Source organism: Scyliorhinus canicula, chromosome 2, assembly GCF_902713615.1.
Source record: "Scyliorhinus canicula chromosome 2, sScyCan1.1, whole genome shotgun sequence".
Lineage (NCBI taxonomy): Eukaryota > Metazoa > Chordata > Chondrichthyes > Carcharhiniformes > Scyliorhinidae > Scyliorhinus > Scyliorhinus canicula.
Genome location: NC_052147.1, coordinates 37,049,020 through 37,068,625, shown reverse-complemented (window position 1 = coordinate 37,068,625; position 19,606 = coordinate 37,049,020). Strand labels below are relative to the sequence as shown.

General features: G+C 43.2%; 2 protein-coding genes across 4 annotated transcripts in view; one reads left to right on the top strand and one right to left on the bottom strand.

Moving 5' to 3' along the window:
- The window catches only part of tpp1 (tripeptidyl peptidase I), a 45,060-nt gene extending 32,119 nt beyond the window's left edge, over positions 1 to 12,941 (top strand). The window contains exons 9-13 of the mRNA XM_038776323.1: positions 1,368 to 1,440; positions 3,749 to 3,869; positions 6,089 to 6,247; positions 8,139 to 8,276; positions 11,916 to 12,941. Coding sequence (XP_038632251.1) covers positions 1,368 to 1,440; positions 3,749 to 3,869; positions 6,089 to 6,247; positions 8,139 to 8,276; positions 11,916 to 12,071 — 647 coding nt within the window. The 3' untranslated portion in view covers positions 12,072 to 12,941. The remainder of the gene's footprint in view (positions 1 to 1,367; positions 1,441 to 3,748; positions 3,870 to 6,088; positions 6,248 to 8,138; positions 8,277 to 11,915) is intronic.
- The window catches only part of fancm (FA complementation group M), a 174,282-nt gene continuing 167,230 nt past the window's right edge, over positions 12,555 to 19,606 (bottom strand). For all 3 annotated transcript variants that reach the window (XM_038776320.1, XM_038776322.1, XM_038776321.1), the window contains 3 exons: positions 18,904 to 19,261; positions 16,987 to 17,278; positions 12,555 to 12,796 (listed from right to left, as the gene is read on the bottom strand). In XM_038776320.1, coding sequence (XP_038632248.1) covers positions 12,661 to 12,796; positions 16,987 to 17,278; positions 18,904 to 19,261 — 786 coding nt within the window. In that variant the 3' untranslated portion in view covers positions 12,555 to 12,660. The remainder of the gene's footprint in view (positions 12,797 to 16,986; positions 17,279 to 18,903; positions 19,262 to 19,606) is intronic.

Genomic DNA, 19,606 nt, shown 5'->3' with positions numbered 1-19,606 from the left:
CAAAAAATCTGCAGATACCAGAATCTGAAGCAAGTATATAGGATACCAGAAAAACTCAGCAGGTCTGCCAGCATGTTAGGAGAGAAAGACGGACTCAACGTTAAACCTGTTTCTCTCCTAATAGATGCTGGCAGACCTGCTGAGACTTTCCACCATCCTGTATTCTTGCTTCACTTATCTTCTGCATATTTAACTGGATACTATTTGAAATTTGTTAATTTTGCATTCTTTGTACTACAAGTTTGAAATTTCTAATTCCCAGCTTCATTGCAGTCTGACCTTCTCGCTGTATCAGATGATCTGCTTTAGTCCAGTACCGAACAGCATATTTGGCTTATACTTCATTTGGTTTGACTCTCCGTCTAAACTCCCATAAGGAAATATGTATTGGCTTGCTTTATAATCAGACTCTCGACTAGTCTCTTAACTACACCATCCAGAAGGGTATATTTTCTTTGCATTTTTGGTGCAGTACTTTAGGAGATGCATAAAGATTCAAATCTTGACTATCAGAAACAAGTCTGTTCTCTCTTTTGCTCAATTAATAGACATAGATTAAAAATAGAAAAATTATTTAAAAAGACACTTCAAACTCACAATTTCCTCAGTAGGTAGCCAATGGTAAATATTGGTGCTTGTATTATGTATATGTACATACATAGATGGAAAAATACACCTCAGATGAATTTGAAACTCTCATGCCCAGTAGAAATGGTGCAGGCAGAAGGGTTAGATGTCTCTGATATATTTGTGGCCCCACCATTTGTAGTTGCCTGAATTCAGGGAGGGGGAGTTGTCTGCCTCAGAGGAGTAAGGGCCTAATTTAAATGGTAGTGTTGCTTTCCCACAGCATTATTGAGACATGCAGACCACTGAGTTAACATCAGGGAACTGGTGAGCATTAAATCATAGAATCGATACAGTGCAGAAAGAGATCATTTGGCCCATCAAGTCTGCACCGAGTCTCTGAAAGAGCACCCTACCTAGGTCCTAGGCCCACTTCCCAGCCCTATCTCTGTAACACCACCTAACTTGTTGGGCACTAATTTATCATGGCCAATCCACGTAACATGCACATCTTTGGCCTTGGGGAGGAAACTGGAGCACCCGGAGGAAATCCACGGGGAGAAAATGCAAACTCCACAGTCACCCAAGGTTGGAATCGAGTCCGGGTCCCTGGTGCTGTGAGGCAGCAGTGATAACCACTGTGCCACTGTGGGAAATGGGAGATAAAGTTCAGAATGTTACTAACATGCTAAATAGACAGCATGATAATGATTTTTTTTTCATCTTGTGGAAGTTGTTGAAAAGCTGTTGGAAGGGGTGATGTCAGTTAAACTTTAACATTCATTTGCCTCATGTGATATGTGATGATGGTGCAGGCTGCAGAGAAGTTAGAAGAGGCGTGAATACCTTCAATCCAAGCTTTCCTGCATCTAGGTAATATCTCAATACAGTGTGCAGCTTTTTTTAATGGGTAGGTATGTAGTATTCCACACTATGAGCTTTTCAAAGGCACATATTTGAGTATTCGAGCCAAAAAAGGGGCTTTTCACAGTAACTTCATTGAAGCCTACTTGTGACAATAAGCGATTATTATTATTTTAAAAATAAGCATTTAAAAAAAAATTTTGCACTTAATGAATTAAAGTCACACTTTAAAATCATTCACGTTATGTCAATTGACAATCTATTATTGTTCTCTAGCAACAATTATTTTATTTTTTAGTATTCTCCATTAAGGTTGAAATTTTGAGTTTCTTTTGACCTAATTAATATATTTGTTGCAAGAACCAATTGTGACTGAGCTAGAATTGGTAATGAATCAGAAGTTGAAAAGCCAGTGCAACAAAGAGGTAAGATCCACATTGACGTTAACAGTTTCCAATGCTCAGCTTGCCCATGTGGGGTATCTGAGGTTAAATGTTTCCCCCACATTAGAACATAGAACAGTACAGCACAGAACAGGCCCTTCGGCCCTCAATGTTGTGCCGAGCCATGATCACCCTACTCAAACCCACGTATCCACACTATACCCGTAACCCAACAACCCCCCCCTTAACCTTACTTTTATTAGGACACTACGGGCAATTTAGTATGGCCAATCCACCTAACCCGCACATCTTTGGACTGTGGGAGGAAACCGGAGCACCCGGAGGAAACCCACGCACACAGGGGGAGGACGTGCAGACTCCACACAGACAGTGACCCAGCCGGGAATCGAACCTGGGACCCTGGAGCTGTGAAGCATTTATGCTAACCACCATGCTACCCTGCTGCCCCTACCATGCTACCCTGCTGCCCCCACCATGCTACCCTGCTGCCCCAGGGAACCATTAAGGGAACCAAAGTTAGAAAGGTTTGTCACCCTGCACCCTGACCTATAGGCAGCTGATAAACAGCACTACATTGGGTAGAAGGGGCTGGCATATCAAGCATGGTACAGAATAACCTAGAGTGGGAAAGCAGGAAGGAAATATTCGGGGATTTTGAACGAGTAGCCAAAGTGGATGGGGCACCCAACCAAAGCCACGATGAGGGGTCCCAAACCGTTTCAAATCCAGTTTTCAGTTGAATTCAGTTGGCGAGTTCCAGATACCAAACGGGCTCCTCCACTGCAGTGTCCTGGTTTTAGTTAAATGAAAATAAGAACAATCTTTACTAGTGCCACAAGTAGGCTTATATTAACACTGCAATGAAGTTACTGTGAAAATCCCCCAGTCGCCACACTCCGGCGCCTGTTCGTGTACACTGAGGGAGAGAATTCAGAGTAGATCATAGAGTCACTGATCATAGAATATACAGTGCAGAAGGAGGCCATTCAGCCCATCGGGTCTGCACCGGCCCTTGTAAAGAGCACTCTACTTAAGCCTACACCTTCATCCTATCCCCATAACCAAGTAACCCCACCTAACCTTTTTGGACACTAACGGCAATTTAGCATGGTCAATCCACCTAACCTGCACATCTTCGGACTGTGGGAGGAAACCGGAACACCTGGTGGAAATCCACACAGACACGGGGAGAACGTGCAGACTCCACACAGACAGTGACCCAAGTCGGGATGACAGAAAAGAGTGGGAACATTTTACAGCAAGTATGTGACTTGCTCTTCCATGACATCAAATGATATTCAAAGCAGTTCCGAGGTGTAAAATGTATTTGGAAACGTCTTTGCAATTCCATCCAGCGTAGTTATTATAAAGGTGGCATCAATTAATAGAATATCCAATTCACCTAACAAGCACTTCTTTCAGGACTTGTGGGAGGAAACCGGAGCACCCGGTGGAAATCCACACAGACGCGGAGAGAACATGCAGACTCCGCACAGACAGTGACCCAAGCCGGGAATCGAACCCGGGTTGCTGCCGCTATCTGGTTACTACACAAAACCAGGTGGTAGGTTTGAGGAGGGAGTCATTGACCCAGGGACGCAAGAACAAAACAGAAGATCTTTGTGTTGTGCATTCAAGCTCTGGTTTCTCTTGCAATTCCTCCCCTCCACCATCCGTAACGGCCAATGAGCCTGTAGTTGTTTATTACACATTTAATCCATTTGCTTTTTAATGTTAAAACTTTATGTTATCAATCATATCCACACAGAAGACACATTTAATGGCCATTAATTGCTACAAAAGAAATGATTTAAAATGAGTGGGGAAATATTCTCAGCATGAGTATGCCATTGGAATGAACATGTTTAATGTGTGTGATGCCCAGCCATAACCAAATCTAAAACTTCTTTCAGTCCATATGTCACAACTGTGGGAGGAACTTCCTTCAAGAATCCCTTTCAAATTACAGCTGAAGTCACAGACTACATCAGTGGTGGCGGATTCAGTAATGTGTTCAGGATGCCAAACTATCAGTTAAGTAACCAGTTGGTCACTGGATTGATTTTTGTTTTACTGAAGGTGACTTCCTAATGAATGCATATTCCCACTGGTACGAAGGAGGTTGAGGGGCGACCTGATGGAAGTCTACAAGATTATGAGGGGCATGGACAGAGTGGGTAGCCAGAAGCTTTTTCCCAGGATGGAAGAGTCGATTACTAGGGGGCATAGGTTTAAGGTCCGAGGGGCAAGGTTTAGAGGAGATGTACGAGGCAGATTTTTTACACAGAGTGGGAGGTGGTGGAAGCAGATACGATAGTGACATTTATGGGGTATCTTGACAAATACGTGAAAAGGATGGGAATAGAGGGATATGGTCCTCGGAAGGGTAGGGGGTTTTAGTTCAGACGGGTAGAATGGTGGTCTGCGCAGGCTTGGAGGGCCGAAGGGCCTGTTTCTGTGCTGTAATTTTCTTTATTCTTTGATGCAGAGGATTAACCGAAGACAAGTTACAGGAACTTGACTCGTTTCAGTAATGCAGTAGTGTTGACTGTTTACTGCATTAAATATGCTTGGAATAGAAAGCCTATATTTGTATCTACTTGGTCAAACCAGAATTTGCCCTGCTGACTGGCTGATACAGAATAAGTGCTTTATTCTTCATGGGTCTTGTTATTTATGATTCCAGGCCGGGCAGCATGGTGGCACAGTGGTTAGCACTGCTGCCTCACGGCGCCAGGTTCGATCCCAGCTCTGGGACACTGTTCGTGTGGAGTTTGCACGTTCTCCCCATGTTTTCGTAGGTTTCGCCCCCCACAACCTAAAGATGTGCAGGCTAGGTGGATTGGACACGCTAAATTGCCCCTTAATTGGAGAAAAGGAATTGGGAATGCTAAATTTATATTTTAAAAAAAAAGAAAAAATGATTCCATGCCAACTCTAGTTAGTTCTAGTCAACAACATTTTGAGTATAATTTTTCTTGGGTTTTATGAAGTGCAGAAGAGGGAATGGCATAGTGGTATTGTCACTGGACGAGTAATCCTGAGACCAGAGTAATGTTCTGGGCACCCTGGTTCAAAACCCACCACGGCAGATGGTGAAATTTGAATTCAGTTTTAAAAAACTGGAATTAAAAGTCTTAACGATGACCATGAAACCATTATCGATTGATTTAATATCCAACCTGGTTCACTAATCTCCTTTAAGGGAAGGAAATCTGTTGTCCTTGCCTGATCTGGCCGAAATATGACTCCAGATCCACAGCAATATGGCTGACTCTTAATTGCCCTCAGGGATGGGGAATAAATGTTGATTCCTACATTCCATGAATGAATTTTTTAAAAAGTAGAATCTTAAACAAATGAACCAGTTATCTTTTAACTCTGAAATGTCAACAACATTGAAATGTTGGATAATAATTCAGATTATTATTTGTTTGAAACAAATTATACATGCCTAAACTGAGGGAAGGCGGCAGTATATTACTAACGTGAAGATTAAATTGCTGCACTGTTGTACTACTTGCTGAAGAATTAAAGTTTGAACTGGCAGCCTAGTGCGCCATACAAAAACACTTTGTACAAGACCATAGGACTTAGCAGAATTAGGCCACTCGGCCCATCGAGTCTGCTCCGCCATTCAACCATGGCTGCTATTTTTCTCATCCACCTTCTCCCCTTAACCCCTGATCCCCTTATTAATCAAGAACCTATCTTTCTCTGTCTTAAAGACACTACCAGTTTTCATACACTTCCCTGTGAGGGAACTGCTGAGCGCGAGATTATGTGTTTGGCGTGTAGGGAAGTACAAGCCAGACTCCCTCTCCTTGGTACAATGCACTAGTGCTCTAATATGTTTTAACGTAATATGTGAAGAGTAGAAAATAAACAAACATTCACTGCTTCAGTCTTCCAGTAAAAAAGTTATTTCCTTTTGAATTCTCAAGACATTCTTGTTGTTTGATCAACCCCAGTGAGATCGTAACTGTGCTGTCAGATGTTTTGAACTGAGTTTCGTCAATGTGCTTGTCCCTGGAATGGTCATACACCAGGCTGCGAATGTGGGAAGATTAATTTTATTAAGCAGCTCATAAAAACATTGAAACCATGACGAAGATTATCAATTCTCCCAAAGTTGTACTTTTAATTACAGGATATTAATAGGTTTAAAAAGTCTAGGTTTCTCGTGAACTGATATAAATATATCTGATGTGTTTTAAAGTAAATGATGTGTAGTATTCTATTTCATTTTACAGGATGTTGCTGTGAAGTCTTACCTAAAAAGAATGAAATCGCTTCCCCCAGCGAGCTACTATAATGTTAGTGGCCGTGCCTATCCTGATGTAGCTGCTTTATCTGATAACTACTGGGTTGTAAACAACCTCATCCCAATTCCTTGGATTTCTGGAACATCAGTAAGTTAAATCATTATTTACTCTCGACCAAAAACCCTAGTCCAGGGGTTCACAAACTGTGAGCCGCAGCCCTCCCGTGAGCAACTGGGATCAACTCCCGGGACCTGACACGTGCATGTCCGATTCTTTTTCACTCGCTTGTCCCGGTTTGCTGAGAGGGGAGGGAACGAGCACATCAGTGCCCAATCTTTGTGTCTATCCCTGGGTTCACTGGGTTCGAGGGGAGGACAGTACCTACGCCTAGCTGAGCGGGCCACATCGATCAATGGGAACTCCCATTGCACGATGAGTGAGGGAGGGAAGTCGTGCTGCAACTACCTGACAATTTCAGGTATTCCATGGTGAGCAAAAATGTTTTTGGTATGCTTGATGACACACCTAGCTGATGAGTTTGCAAGTTGTACCACTTCTGGAAAGTTAGAGAAATACTCGATTATCAACAGATATTCTTTTCCTGCCATTGGTCCTTTTCATTGTTGTACTGAAAGTTTTGCCAAGTTACACAGTTTTTGATCATAATTTGAATATCTTGATTGATGCCCGGCTAAAATACTGTCTCTCTGGCTCGTCGTTTGCATTTTTCTATGCCCAATTGCCCCTCTTGAATCTTTTTCAGAATCATTGCACCAATTTTGAAGCATCAAAATGGGGTCACAGTGGGAAATGTTTGGGAAGCACTACTTTAGCTATTAGATAAAAATTACCACTATATTTATGGGTCAGTATGGCACCACAATGGTTAGCACTGTTGCTTCACAGTGCAAGGGTCCTAGGTTCGATTCCCGGCTTGCGTCGCTGTCGTGTGGAGTCTGCACATTCTCCCCGTGTCTGCGTGCGTTTCCTCCGGGTGCTCCAGTTTCCTCCCACAAGTCCCGAAAGACATGCTTGTTAGATGAATTGGACATTCTGAATTCTCCCTCTGTGTACCCAAACAGGCGCCGGTGTATGGAGACCAGGGAATTTTCACAGTAACTTCATGGGCGGGATTCTCCGACCCCCCCGCCGGGTTGGAGAATCGCCGGGGGCCGGCATCAATCCCGCCCCCGCCGTGTCCCGAAGTCTCCGGCAACAGAAATTCAGCGGGGGCGGGATTCGCGCTGCGCCTGTCGTGCCCCCCCGCCCCTGGTGATTCTCCAGCCCGCGATGGGCCGAAGTCCCGCCGCTGTCATGCCGGTCCCGCCGGTGTGGATCAAACCACCTACCTTACCGACGTGGGCGGGCTCCGGGGTCCTGGGGGGGGGGGGGGGGGGGGGGGGGGGCGCGGGGCAATCTGGCCCCTGATCGGCCGGCGGGCCTGTGCAGTGGGGGCACTCTTTTCCTTCCGCCTTCGCCATAGTATTCAGGATGGCGGAGGCGGAAGTGACCCCCTCCCCTGCGCATGGATGACGTCAGCAATCGCTGATGCTCCGGCGCATGCGCGAACTTCCGCAGGCCGGCTAAGTCCCTTCGGCTCCGGCTGGCGTGGCGCCAAAGGCCGTTCCCGCCAGCCGGCAGGGCGCCAACCACTCCGGCGCGGGCCTAGCCCCTCAATGTTAGGGCTTAGCCCGTAAACGTGTGGAGACTTCCGCATGGCGGAGTGGTTCACGCCACTCCATCACGCAGGGACCCCCCGCCCCGCCGGGTAGGGGAGAATCCCGCCCCATTGCAGTGTTAATGTTAGCCTACTTGTGACAATAATAAAGATTATTATTATTAAATCCAATTCAGTTTATCCACAGGCTGAGCCAATGTTCAGCACATTGAAGTGTGTTCATAGTTGCTACTGATTACTATGCTGACTGAACTTTAATTATTGATAAAAGTTCTTGAAAATTAATTAATTAATTAATTTGCCAAATGTGAGATTTTTATATTATTTAATTAAATCGCTCAATTTTGTTTTTCTCTGCAGGCGTCAACCCCAGTCTTTAGTGGGATCTTGGCCCTCATAAATGATCGCCGGTTCCAGAAAGGTCTCCCAGCTCTTGGTTTTGTCAACCCATTGCTTTACAGTTTACAGGGAAATGGCACATCTGGAGCATTCTTTGATGTAAGTTAAAGCAAGACAATGGATTCTAGATTGCTGTCATCTGTTTATTACCTGATGTTTTAAAATGTCTCATGGGTGCACAAGGCAGTGTGCTGGCTTTTGGTGGTACATAGCGATGACATAAATGTCAGGGATACGATTGTGAAGTTCGCAGATGATACAAAAATTGGTTGCAAGGAAGAAAAACGTGGGCTGCTGGAGGCTATCAATGTACTGATCGGCTGGGCAGAAAAGTGGCACGTGGAATCCAATCCGGAGAATCCCTCCCAGAAAAGTGAGGGAATGCTTTTTTAGAGGGCAGACAGACAAGGGATTACAAAATAAATGGTAGGATACTGAGAAGTGTAGAGGAATAGAGAGACCTTGGGGTACATTGACCATAGATGCCTGATGATAGCAGGCCAGTTAGAAACCATAGTTAACCAGGCACAAGGGATCCTTTACTGTTCAAATCAGAATATAAGAGCAGAGAAGTTTAGCTAGAATAGTATAAAAGACTAGTTAGACCACAACTCGAGAAGTGGATATAGTTCTGGTCACCACAATGAACAATAGGTATAATTGCACTAGGAAGGGTGTGGGAGTATATTTGTAATATTGTTGGGACTGAAGAATTTTAGCTATGAGGAAAGATTGGATAGGATGGGGTTGTTTTCTTCAAAGAAGGCTAACAGGAGATTTAATTGAGGCATATAAAATTGATGGGCCCAGATAGATGAAAGGACTTATTTTCCTTGGAGCAGTCAATAACCAGAATGCATTGATTTTAAAGTAATTGATAGAAGGATTCTGGAGGAGTTCAGGAGGAATCTTTTCACCATAGGGTGAAGGCAATCTAGAACTCTTATCTGTTGGAAGCAGAAACCCTCATTGCATTTGAAATGCTTTAGCTTACAGTAAGGTAAAGATGCCACCGTCCCAGGCTGCTTTCCCCTTTGAGGGAGGAGAGCTGACTGATGGTGATTTAATCTGAGGATCGCCACATCTCCGGTGAGGGACGGGGTGGAGAAGGCGGTGTCTTCATGAAAGAATTTAACTTACAAGGCTATGGGCAAAAAGCTAGAAAGAAGGATTAGGCTCCATGGCTCTATTTCTTTTGGCCAGTATAGACAATATAGGCAGAATGGCCTCTTTCTGTGCCATAACTGTCTATGCTGAATTTCACTTTAACTGGGAATAATATTGGTAAATGTTTCTCGTTTGAACCGGTGTCAGTACAGCAGAATCTCAATCAGGAGCCATATTGCAACACTATGTGTCTTAATCCCAATAATAATGTTCCTCCCTTTTAAAACCGCCACTTAAAATCTTCAGTGCTTTTCTCCCGAAACACCAACTCTAACCTCTCTTGTATTTCTGAATGGGATTTTACCTCAAAAATACACACATCGAAGTTTCTCCAAAGGAATTGTCCCACTTGTAATTATAGTTAATATGGTGCATTATCCCTTTGTGACTTCGCTGCCGCACTTCAAATGATTGGCCACAGCATCCTCTGCCCATATCTTGTGTTGTCCAGCTCAAGTGAGGATCGCCTTTGCTCGATTCCACACTCAGCTGCCCTATCAAGATATCTCCATCAATGGCTTATCTTCCTGCCCATGTTACCTCTAGAGTAAGGGTTCACAAACCACACGTTGCAACTTCTGGGACAATCACTTAGGGTTGTTAACTTCAAGGTAGTGGTGGCGATGGTCAAGTGCCCTGCATGAATCTTTATGCCCTCAAACAGTTTATATATAGGACTGCTTTTTGCTGCCCTGATTGGTCGTTTAGTTCAGCGTTATAATTGGCTGACTGGAGATTTCTATGGACACACCTGTAATGAAGGAAGTAATTTGAACGTGTGCTGTGGTGAATGGCGGGACAATCCTGGGATCAGCTCTGTGGGTCTATTGCATGAGCATGAACCATTCTTGGCTCAAGACCCCAGAGTCTTCAGAATTGTGGGTAAAACCATTGACCACCTCCACTCATCAATTTTCATGCATTTAAATGAAGGGAGAGAGAGATTGGAGAGTACTAACCAAGACATTCCCAAGGATCGATCCTGCACCGTAGCAACTGCTGCAGAAATGGAGTCAGCTCCCACATTTGACAGCAACACCCAGCTCGACCTGTCCTCTGCCTTTATGTTGGTGGACTGCTTGTCCAAATTGCAGGGGAGCCACAATATAATGTTTGAAAAGTGGGGTAAATCCAGTCGCATCACCTTGCCATTAGTTCCATGTCCTTCTTTGGCAAACTATTCAACCCCAATATACTCTTCACAACCTCTGTGGTGTTCTGCCATTGCCCTAGGTCAGCCTATCATCTCCAATGTTATCCCAGTCTCCAGACTGTAATTTCAATTCATCCAAAATATTGCATCCCCTATCCTGCACCATATCCTGTTCACTCACATTCCCTCTCCCCTGCATCTGCTGGCTTTGCCCAGCCTCTACAACACCCATGCCATTGCTCTCAGGCCTACTGTTCTTACCAGGGTCTGTTTACAGTTGCTCTGCTTCCTGGCAGCAGTTCTGAATTGAAGCTCACAGGCTCCATCTACCCTGGGGCAGCAGGGTAGCATGGTGGTTAGCATAAATGCTTCACAGCTCCAGGGTCCCAGGTTCGATTCCCGGCTGGGTCACTGTCTGTGTGGAGTCTGCACGTCCTCCCCCTGTGTGCGTGGGTTTCCTCCCACAGTCCAAAGATGTGCGGGTTAGGTGGATTGGCCATGCTAAATTGCCCGTAGTGTCCTAATAAAAGTAAGGTTAAGGGGGGGGTTGTTGGGTTACGGATATAGGGTGGATACGTGGGTTTGAATAGGGTGATCATTGCTCGGCACAACATTGAGGGCCGAAGGGCCTGTTCTGTGCTGTACTGTTCTATGTTCTATCTAGTGGCAGGATTCCAGCAGCTTTCTGCATTGACCAATTTCTGGTACTAGATAGAGCCTGGTCGATTCTAAAATTACTGAGATGGGTGTAATTTTTTTTAAATTTTACGATGTATCATATTGTTTTTATTTTACAAGTTACTTCAGCGATACATGCATGGTACAGTATTTCAACTTGCATATCGGGGCACATTTGTCAACTGAAAAAGAAACTCCGAATCTTTACCCATGATTTAGTGAGAGTGGTGATTCTCAGGAACTCCTGATTCACTGCCGGAAGGATTCTCTGTTGCGCGGCAACACACTCACGCCTGCGGGTTTCCCGGCGGTGGCACACTGCCCAGGAAGATGTGGCTGGTAGACACAGAGAATCCCGCTCCTGGTCTCAGATAAAGTGCAGAGTGTAATCTTAACTTGATGGCTAAAGAACTAAAATGTCATCCTGAAAGTGCAGAAATAGGAAGAATGGGCCTGTTGAGCCTGCTCTGCCATTCAAACAGACCATGGTTGATTATCTCCTCCATTTTTTCACCACTCTCCCCTTAGCCCTTGATATCATTGGTGTCCAGAAATCTATCAATTTTTGTCTTGAACGTCCTCCGTGATTGCGCTTCCACAACCCTTGGGGGTAGAGAATTCTGGAAGATTCACTGTCCTTTGAGTGAAGAAATTTCTCCTCATCTCACTATTCAGGACCATGTCCCCTGGTTAAACCTCCAGTCACATTGCTAATTCTGAATTTTCTCTTCAAATTGTAGGTAACTACAGGATGCCACTTCGGCTGTCTGGATGAAAAAACTGAAGGGCGAGGATTCTGTGCTTCTCCATCTTGGGATCCTGTGACAGGATGGGGGACACCCAACTATCCAGAGCTACTCAAGGCACTCCTTCTGGGCAAAGTTGATGATCCATGACTTGAAACAAGGAACTGCAATCCGAACGTTATTTCCGCTTCCCCCACCCCCGCCCCCCAATGATATTTTTGCAAGTCTGGGATTCTATTTTTTAAATTGAACAAAATAATGTTTTATAGCACTCGTAAGTGATTTGGTCTTTTTGTATAAAAAGGAACTTGCAAACAAAATCACTCCGTATCCTCAAATAATTGTTGCGGTTTTCCATGCTGCTTAATGCCATCACAATACTTTGTCCAAATTACTGCCCCAATTCAGAGTTAACGCAAGAATATTTAATTCATTTTTTTTTTTCCAATTAAGTAACACATATGTCTCAAACCCAAATTCCTGGAGTCAAGATGCAGAGTGTACTCTTGACATGAATGGATTTTGTGCCTGGTTCTTTCAGAATGATTAAAACTTATAAATCTTGGATTGTCTACGTTCTAGCTAAACTTAACGGTCAGTTGGCAGAATGTGAAGTATGGCAACATTTGAATATGCTTTGTTGGAAGATTTTATTTACATAATTTGTACATCATTCTTTAAACAGTGCAGAAATAAAGTGCTTTACAGATGCCCACATTTGGCAAATCAAAGGTACCTATCAGTTTTGTTTTCGGCTTTTCTGTTCTCCATGGTCAGGCACCATTTGTGGATCAAATACATAATGAACATAACGGTAGATCTCTTCAGCTCGTCGATGACCAACCTTTCCTCGAGATGCTATTTCAGCCACTGAACTAGAATAAGGGGAAAATAATAAGAAATACTTGTCAAATAACAGGGTTTCCACATCAATGGTGAAATAAGATGTGCAATGATGTACACAGTTGTTGAAAAGGTCTTTAAAACTTTTAATCAATAAATAATATTTGACAGCCCTGATTTCTGATTCACTATTTGTTGTGTGAGCACCAGGCGAAGTAGCTGACAAAACTTAATTCAGGCGGCATCTGTGGTGAGAGGAAGTGTTTACATTTCAGGTCACTAACCTTTCAAGTTTTGCCAGAAGGTTATTGACCTTAAAAAGTAAACTCTTCTCTTAACCTACCTTACTTGCTCTGTGCATTTCCACGATATTTTGCTTTGTATTAGTATGGAAAGGTGTTCAGAATAGTACCAACTAAATTAATGCACAAACAGCTGAAGCAGAGGAGGTTAAATCAACTGATGTTAGATCAGCTTTGCAGTCAGATCTGGTTAAGCCCTATTTCTCCCATTAGGTTAAGCATCATGCATACACAACAGGTCCTCAAACTAATTATACAATTATTTGTAGTGGGTGCAGAGATACTGAATTTCTTGTTTGCAATGTCCATTGGAGTACAATGTGGGAAATGGTGAACTTGTCCAATTTGGCAGGAAAAATAAAAAATACATTTATCTAAATGGTCAGTGATTCAGAAGAATTTGGGTGTCTTAGTGCATGAATCACAAGTCTAGTATGCAGATACGGGAAAAAATTAGGAAAACTAATGGAATGTCATTGTTTATTGTGAGGGGAATTGAATACAAAAGTATTCTCCAGTTGCACAGGGCAGGAGTACTATATCTCTTTATTTGAGAGATGTAAATGCGTTAGAAGCAGTTCAGATAAAGTTTTCTGGACTAAAGGGGCAGGTTGTCTTATGAGGAAAAGTTGGACATTCAATGTTGTATTCACTGCAGTTTAGAAAGGTAAGAGATGACTTGATTGAAACCTTTAAGATCCTGAGGGGTCTTTTTCAGAGTGGACGTGGACAGAATGTTTCTTCTGAGAATTTAGCACTGGGGGGGGGGGGGGGGGGGGGGTTAACTGTTTAAAAAAATAAAAAATCGTCTAGTTAAGGCGAGATGAGGAATCAACATCTGTAATGAGAACAAAGATGCAAAGGAGCAGTTCATGTGATTTCTCTTGAATACCTGTACAGCACTCATTAATTATTGAGTACTACAATTCACAAGCAAAGTCCCACATGCATGAGTAACCCTTACCTTCCAATGACAATGCAACTATAAATCATTTTCCCCAGTAATTACAATTAGATCAATTATTTGCATATGACAATGTTAGCATTCTACCACAAAACTTTGAAAATACAGCAGATAGACAGTGCAGGTCACCCAGTCCATTGATTTTACTCGAACAGAACCTCCTTCCTCACTGCTCACTGAAATTTATGATGCCCCCCCCCCCCCCCCCCCCCCCCCAATTCGCTTGCCTAGCTTTCCCTTAAATACATCTATACTTTGTGCTTCACCCACTCACTATGGGAGCCACTGGGGTGAACAAAGTTTCTTCTGAATTCTTGATTTGGTTTCTTGGTGACTGTTTTCTATCGATGGCGTCCAGGTTTATGGTTCCCAAGTGTGCCTACATTATTCAATCCTTTGAAAGATGGGTCATCCCTCAACGTATTTTTAAAGAGATGAGCCGGACGTCTTGATAGGTATATCCCTGCATTTTGTTATCGTCCTTGTGACTCTTGTATCCTCCCCAATGACCCCAATGTTCCCATTCTAACCAAATGGGAACAAAGACCCATAGTGTGTTTCCCGGTGCTCGCTGTGCTGAGAAACACCCCACTATCTAACGTCCATCCGGTTAGATACGAGACATCAGCTGGGATTGTGCGCCAAGGCCTCACTCAGCTCCGTTTTCTACACATTTTTAAATGGTGTCGAGCTCACGACATGACCCCCCCAAACACCCCTCAGCCCCAACGCACTATAAGAGGGTCCCAGGACCCACACTCTCTTCCCCTCCCCCCCCCTTACCGCCGTGCGAAAAATGTTAGCACTCCTGGTGCCACCTGGGCACTTCCAGCCTGGCAGTGGCACCTGGGTGCCCTGGTGCCAGTGTACCACCCTGCCCAGAGGAGCCGGGTAGATCCTGGGGGCAGGGTCTTCTGATATTTACGAGCCACGTTGTGCCCGAAAAGCAGCTTGCTGCAGCGCAACGTGGCCAGTAGATCGCGCTCCTCATCTTTTCAACCATGGCAAGCAGAACTCTGTGCTCCAGCTGTGGTCTAACCAAGACCCAATACAAACCTATCGAACTTTATTATTTTCATGGTAATATGCAGCTTCCCTATTGTATTAACTCCCTTTATCCAATGTTAAAATTTATTTACCAATTACATGACTATTCTGCAAATTTATTACGTTTTTATAATTTATTGTAATCCTCCTCTGTATTGATTATACTCCCCTAATCTGGTCACCCGCAACTTTTGAAATTCGATTCCAAATTGGTTTTTTTTAAGAAAACATTTTATTAGGGTATTTATAGTTTTTATAATAACAATAACAATAACAACACCATGAACATAGTATATAAGATATAAACAATAGCCTAACCCCCCCCCCCCCTTTAGATTTCTGCCTCTGCTACATTTAATTTTCCCCAAAAAAGTCGACACCGGCTGCCACCTCCAGACGAACCCTAACATTGACCCTCTTGGGGCGAACTTTATTTTCTCAAGACTGAGAAACCCAGCCATGTCACTAACCCAGGTCTCTACACTCGGGGGTTTCGAGTCCATCCACATTAACAGTATCCATCTCCGGGCTACCAGGGAGGCAAAGACCAAAATGTCAGCCTCTCTCGCCCCGTGGACTCCCGGCTCTTCCAACACTCCAAAGATCGCCACCTCTGGACTCGGCACCACCCGTGTTTTAAGTACCGTGGACATGACATCAGCGAAACCTTGCCAAAATCCTCTAAGCTTCGGGCATGCCCAAAACATGTGGATATGATTCGCTGGCCCTCCCGCACACCTGTTCTCTAGCCCAAAAAACTTGCTTATCCGGGCCACCGTCATGTGTGCCCCGTGGACTACCTTAAATTGTATCAGACTGAACCTGGCACATGATGCTTATTCCAAATTGTTAACCATTAATATAAATTGTGAACTGTAGTAGTCCCTTCCCTGATCCTTGTGGAACATGGCTTCCCATCTTCTGTTGCTCTGAATAACTACCCTTTACTCCCACTCTGTACTTTCGGACTGGAATCCATTCTGCTTCTTGTCCTCTGACACCACTTTCTACCACATACCATATCATAAATAAAGTACAGAACTGGTCATTCAGCTCACTCAATCAATGCCAGTGATTTTGCATGACCAGAGCTTCCTTCCATCCTTCCTCACCTAAATCTATCATGATCCTCCACTCCTTTCTCCCTCATTCACTTGTCTAGCTTTCCCTTAAATGCATCTATACTATGTGCTTCAGCCACTCCCTGTGGCAACATGTTCCACATTCTCCCCACACGGGGTGAAAGAAAATAAGTATCTTCTGGCCTAGTTCTGTTATGTGGTGGCTTATGCTATGAAGGTATTTTGAAAATCTAAATAAATTACATCTATCACATTACACTCATCTATGACCTTCGTTACCTATTTTTCAATGAGGTTGGTCAAGGAATACTTTCCCTCTTGAGATCTATGCACATGATTCATTATTATACTTTTTGTTTCTTGATGTTCTTCAATGCTCTCCTTTAGTAGAGATTCAATGAATTTTCCTACCACTGACTTTAACCTGACTGGTCAATAATTCATTAGTGATCTTCTATCCCTTTTTCTAAATATAGGTCTAATGTTACCACTTCACCAGTCCTCTGGCACTATATCTCCAACAAATTATTTGAAGTAAAGCAGTGCCTCTTCTATCCCCTTGATTCTTTTAAAATGCAAGAATGTAATCCACCCGGACCACAAGGACCATTAGATTAATTTATCTTAATCATTCACTCTCTATTTTAGATGCAGTTATCTCATGTTCACTTGTCCCGTTTCCTGGTAAATGCTGAAGCCAAGTAATTATTTAATATTGCTGCCGTTTTTCCATTGGTTGTTCTCCTGATCTGACTGTTTCTATGCCAACCTACACGGCAGCAATATGACAAAGCACAATATAACCCCAAATCAGGGAATAAAATTACCTGTTCGCTACTTCTTTCACAGAGTTGAACCGATGACAGAGATTCAAAGCTGTTATATAACTGATGTCAGGAATGCTGAGATAGAACTGTAAAACCTGCTGCCGCAGACCATGAGCCTCCAATGGGACAGTGATAGCAGCATTCTTTCTTTCTTCAACACGGGCAAGTTCAGCAATCAGACCAGCCGTTTCCTCCTGGCTGGAGCTGAACAAGATCCGGATTCCAGCAACGGTCAGAGATGATAACAATGCATCATAGTACCTGGTTCTCTGGAATATCTTCGACGTCTCTCCTGCAGTTTATTGAAATGTAGAGTTGAATACAATTCACTTTTGCCTCAGATGAAAAATAGAACTAAGAATCTTGAAAATTAAGATTGAGAAAGAATGTTTTATCTATTTATCCATATTTCATGTTATGCCAACCTTAGAATTTGCACTCCTTTGATCTATTGTGCTAATATAATATATTATGCATCATTATAACCAAACCAAACATATCTGGATATATACACGGACAATAAAATATGGTAGATTCAGCACTTTAGAAAGAATACAACATTAATAGAAGAAAGCAGTGAAACGGTAAGTTTGTGATACAATAAAACAAGTGTCTTTAAATGAAAGTATGCAGACTCATGACTTGCCACGAGGTTGTGCCAGACTAGACTTTATACCATTGGGAGAGAGGGGAAATGAAGTTGAAATCTCAGCAGGTTGATTTGCTGTATTATGACTTTTAATGCTTCATTCAATTTTCTCTATCTATTGAGGGGGACTTTAACAACTAACCTCATGCTTCTGAACTAGAGATTTATGAAAAGGGTTCCTAATATGCACCTTTCTCAAACGAGGCACAAATAAGTAAAATGCTGGAACAACTCATGAGGTCTGAGAGCAGCTGCAGAGAGAGAAACAGAGTTAACTTTTTGAGTCTGTGTTACTCCCCTTCAGAGCTGAAGAGAGGTAGAAATTTGATGGAATTTATACTGTTGAAGAGAGGAGGTGGAGCAAAGTAGAAGGGTATGGGATTGATAGAAGCTTGGAAGATTTGACAAAGATGTAATTGACACAAGACAAAAGGGTGTGTTCATTTAAGACTAAGGCAGGTGTTACCCGTAGCAGAAAGGTCAGAGGCAGAAGGTGTTCAGTGCGGAACAAGGGTCAAACTAAATATGAGTTACAGAATGGAGAATGCTGGGTAAGTTCAGCGGATCTGGTAGCATTTCTATGGAGAGAGCAGAGTTAGCATCCTGAATCCTTTTGGCTCTTCAAAAAGACTTGAAAAATCAGCACTATTGGTGAAGGTTGGATCATCAAAACAGATGCAACTGAGGCAGAGAAACTAAGAGAACGTGGTGAAGTGCTTACAGGAAGCAGGGTGCGAGGAAGTCTTGTTGAGGTAGCTGTGGGAGTTGATGGGCTTGTAATGAATATTGGTAGATAGTCTATCAGCAGAATTAGAGACAGAAAAGTCAATGAGGGGGTGAGAAGTGTCGTTATTTTGCATTGTGTGTCTATTGAAACAACAGATTATGGCAACCATATTGCATTGATGTTTTAAGTATGCACATCAAGGGCAGCACGGTGGCGCAGTGGTTCGCTTTGCTGCCTCACGGCACCGAGGTCCCAAGTTCGATCCTGGCTCTGGGTCACTGCCCGTGTGGAGTTTGCACATTCTCCCCGTGTTTTCATGGGTTTCGCCCCCACAACCCAAAGATGTGCAGGGTAGGTGGATTGGCCACACTAAATTGCCCCGTAATTGGAAAAAATATAATTGGGTACTCTAAATTTATTTTTTAAAAGTATGTACATCTAAAAAATTTTGCGATGTTTCCGTCTTTCTGGCTGACTGGGAAAGGAAGCCTAATGATTCTGTGAAGTGCATCTGTGAATCTGACACAAACAAACCATTCACCTGGTTTCATTCCGTCTTTCTCCACAATAATGCACACACGCTCAAACATGGCCTGAAGGTGCTGAATGCGGTCCACAAGCTTGCTTCGGTTAACACTGTTTCCAAACTCCGATAAGAATATCCTTTCTACAGCCATCCGGTTGCTCACTATATAATCACATCCGTTGAGGCAACAAATCTCAGCCCTAATGCCGTGTTTAAGGCGTATGCAAGAGACCAGGTTTGGTCCAGAGGAGATTTCGCGACTGTCCACAAGAACTTTCAGTGGGGCTGTTCCGTGAGATACGGACTGATGGACATCGATCAGATCGTCTTTACACACAATTTCACTCGGTCTTGAAAATGTGGAACTTTCCATCTGTAATAGGAAATGCATTTCTTTTGTTACAGCATTAGTGTTTCCAGCACATTTAAAAGTAACTGAGCCATTTAAAATCTAAAAGCACATCTATAGTTGTCTCTCATTTATCCTCCAGGTATATTGCAGTAAATCACTTGCAGATCCCAACTTTTGAAACAAATCTATGTTTGGTAAGTAAATCCACAAAGAGGCTGCTGCACAGGGTTTAAAACTTTAATCCAACTCCAGGGTATTCACAAATATAATCCAAGTAAAGTATTCGACTCAGAATTGGGTTAGTCTTATTTGTGTTTGGAAACCCAATTCCAATTAGCCTTGTATGAAATGAGAACAAAGTAAAGT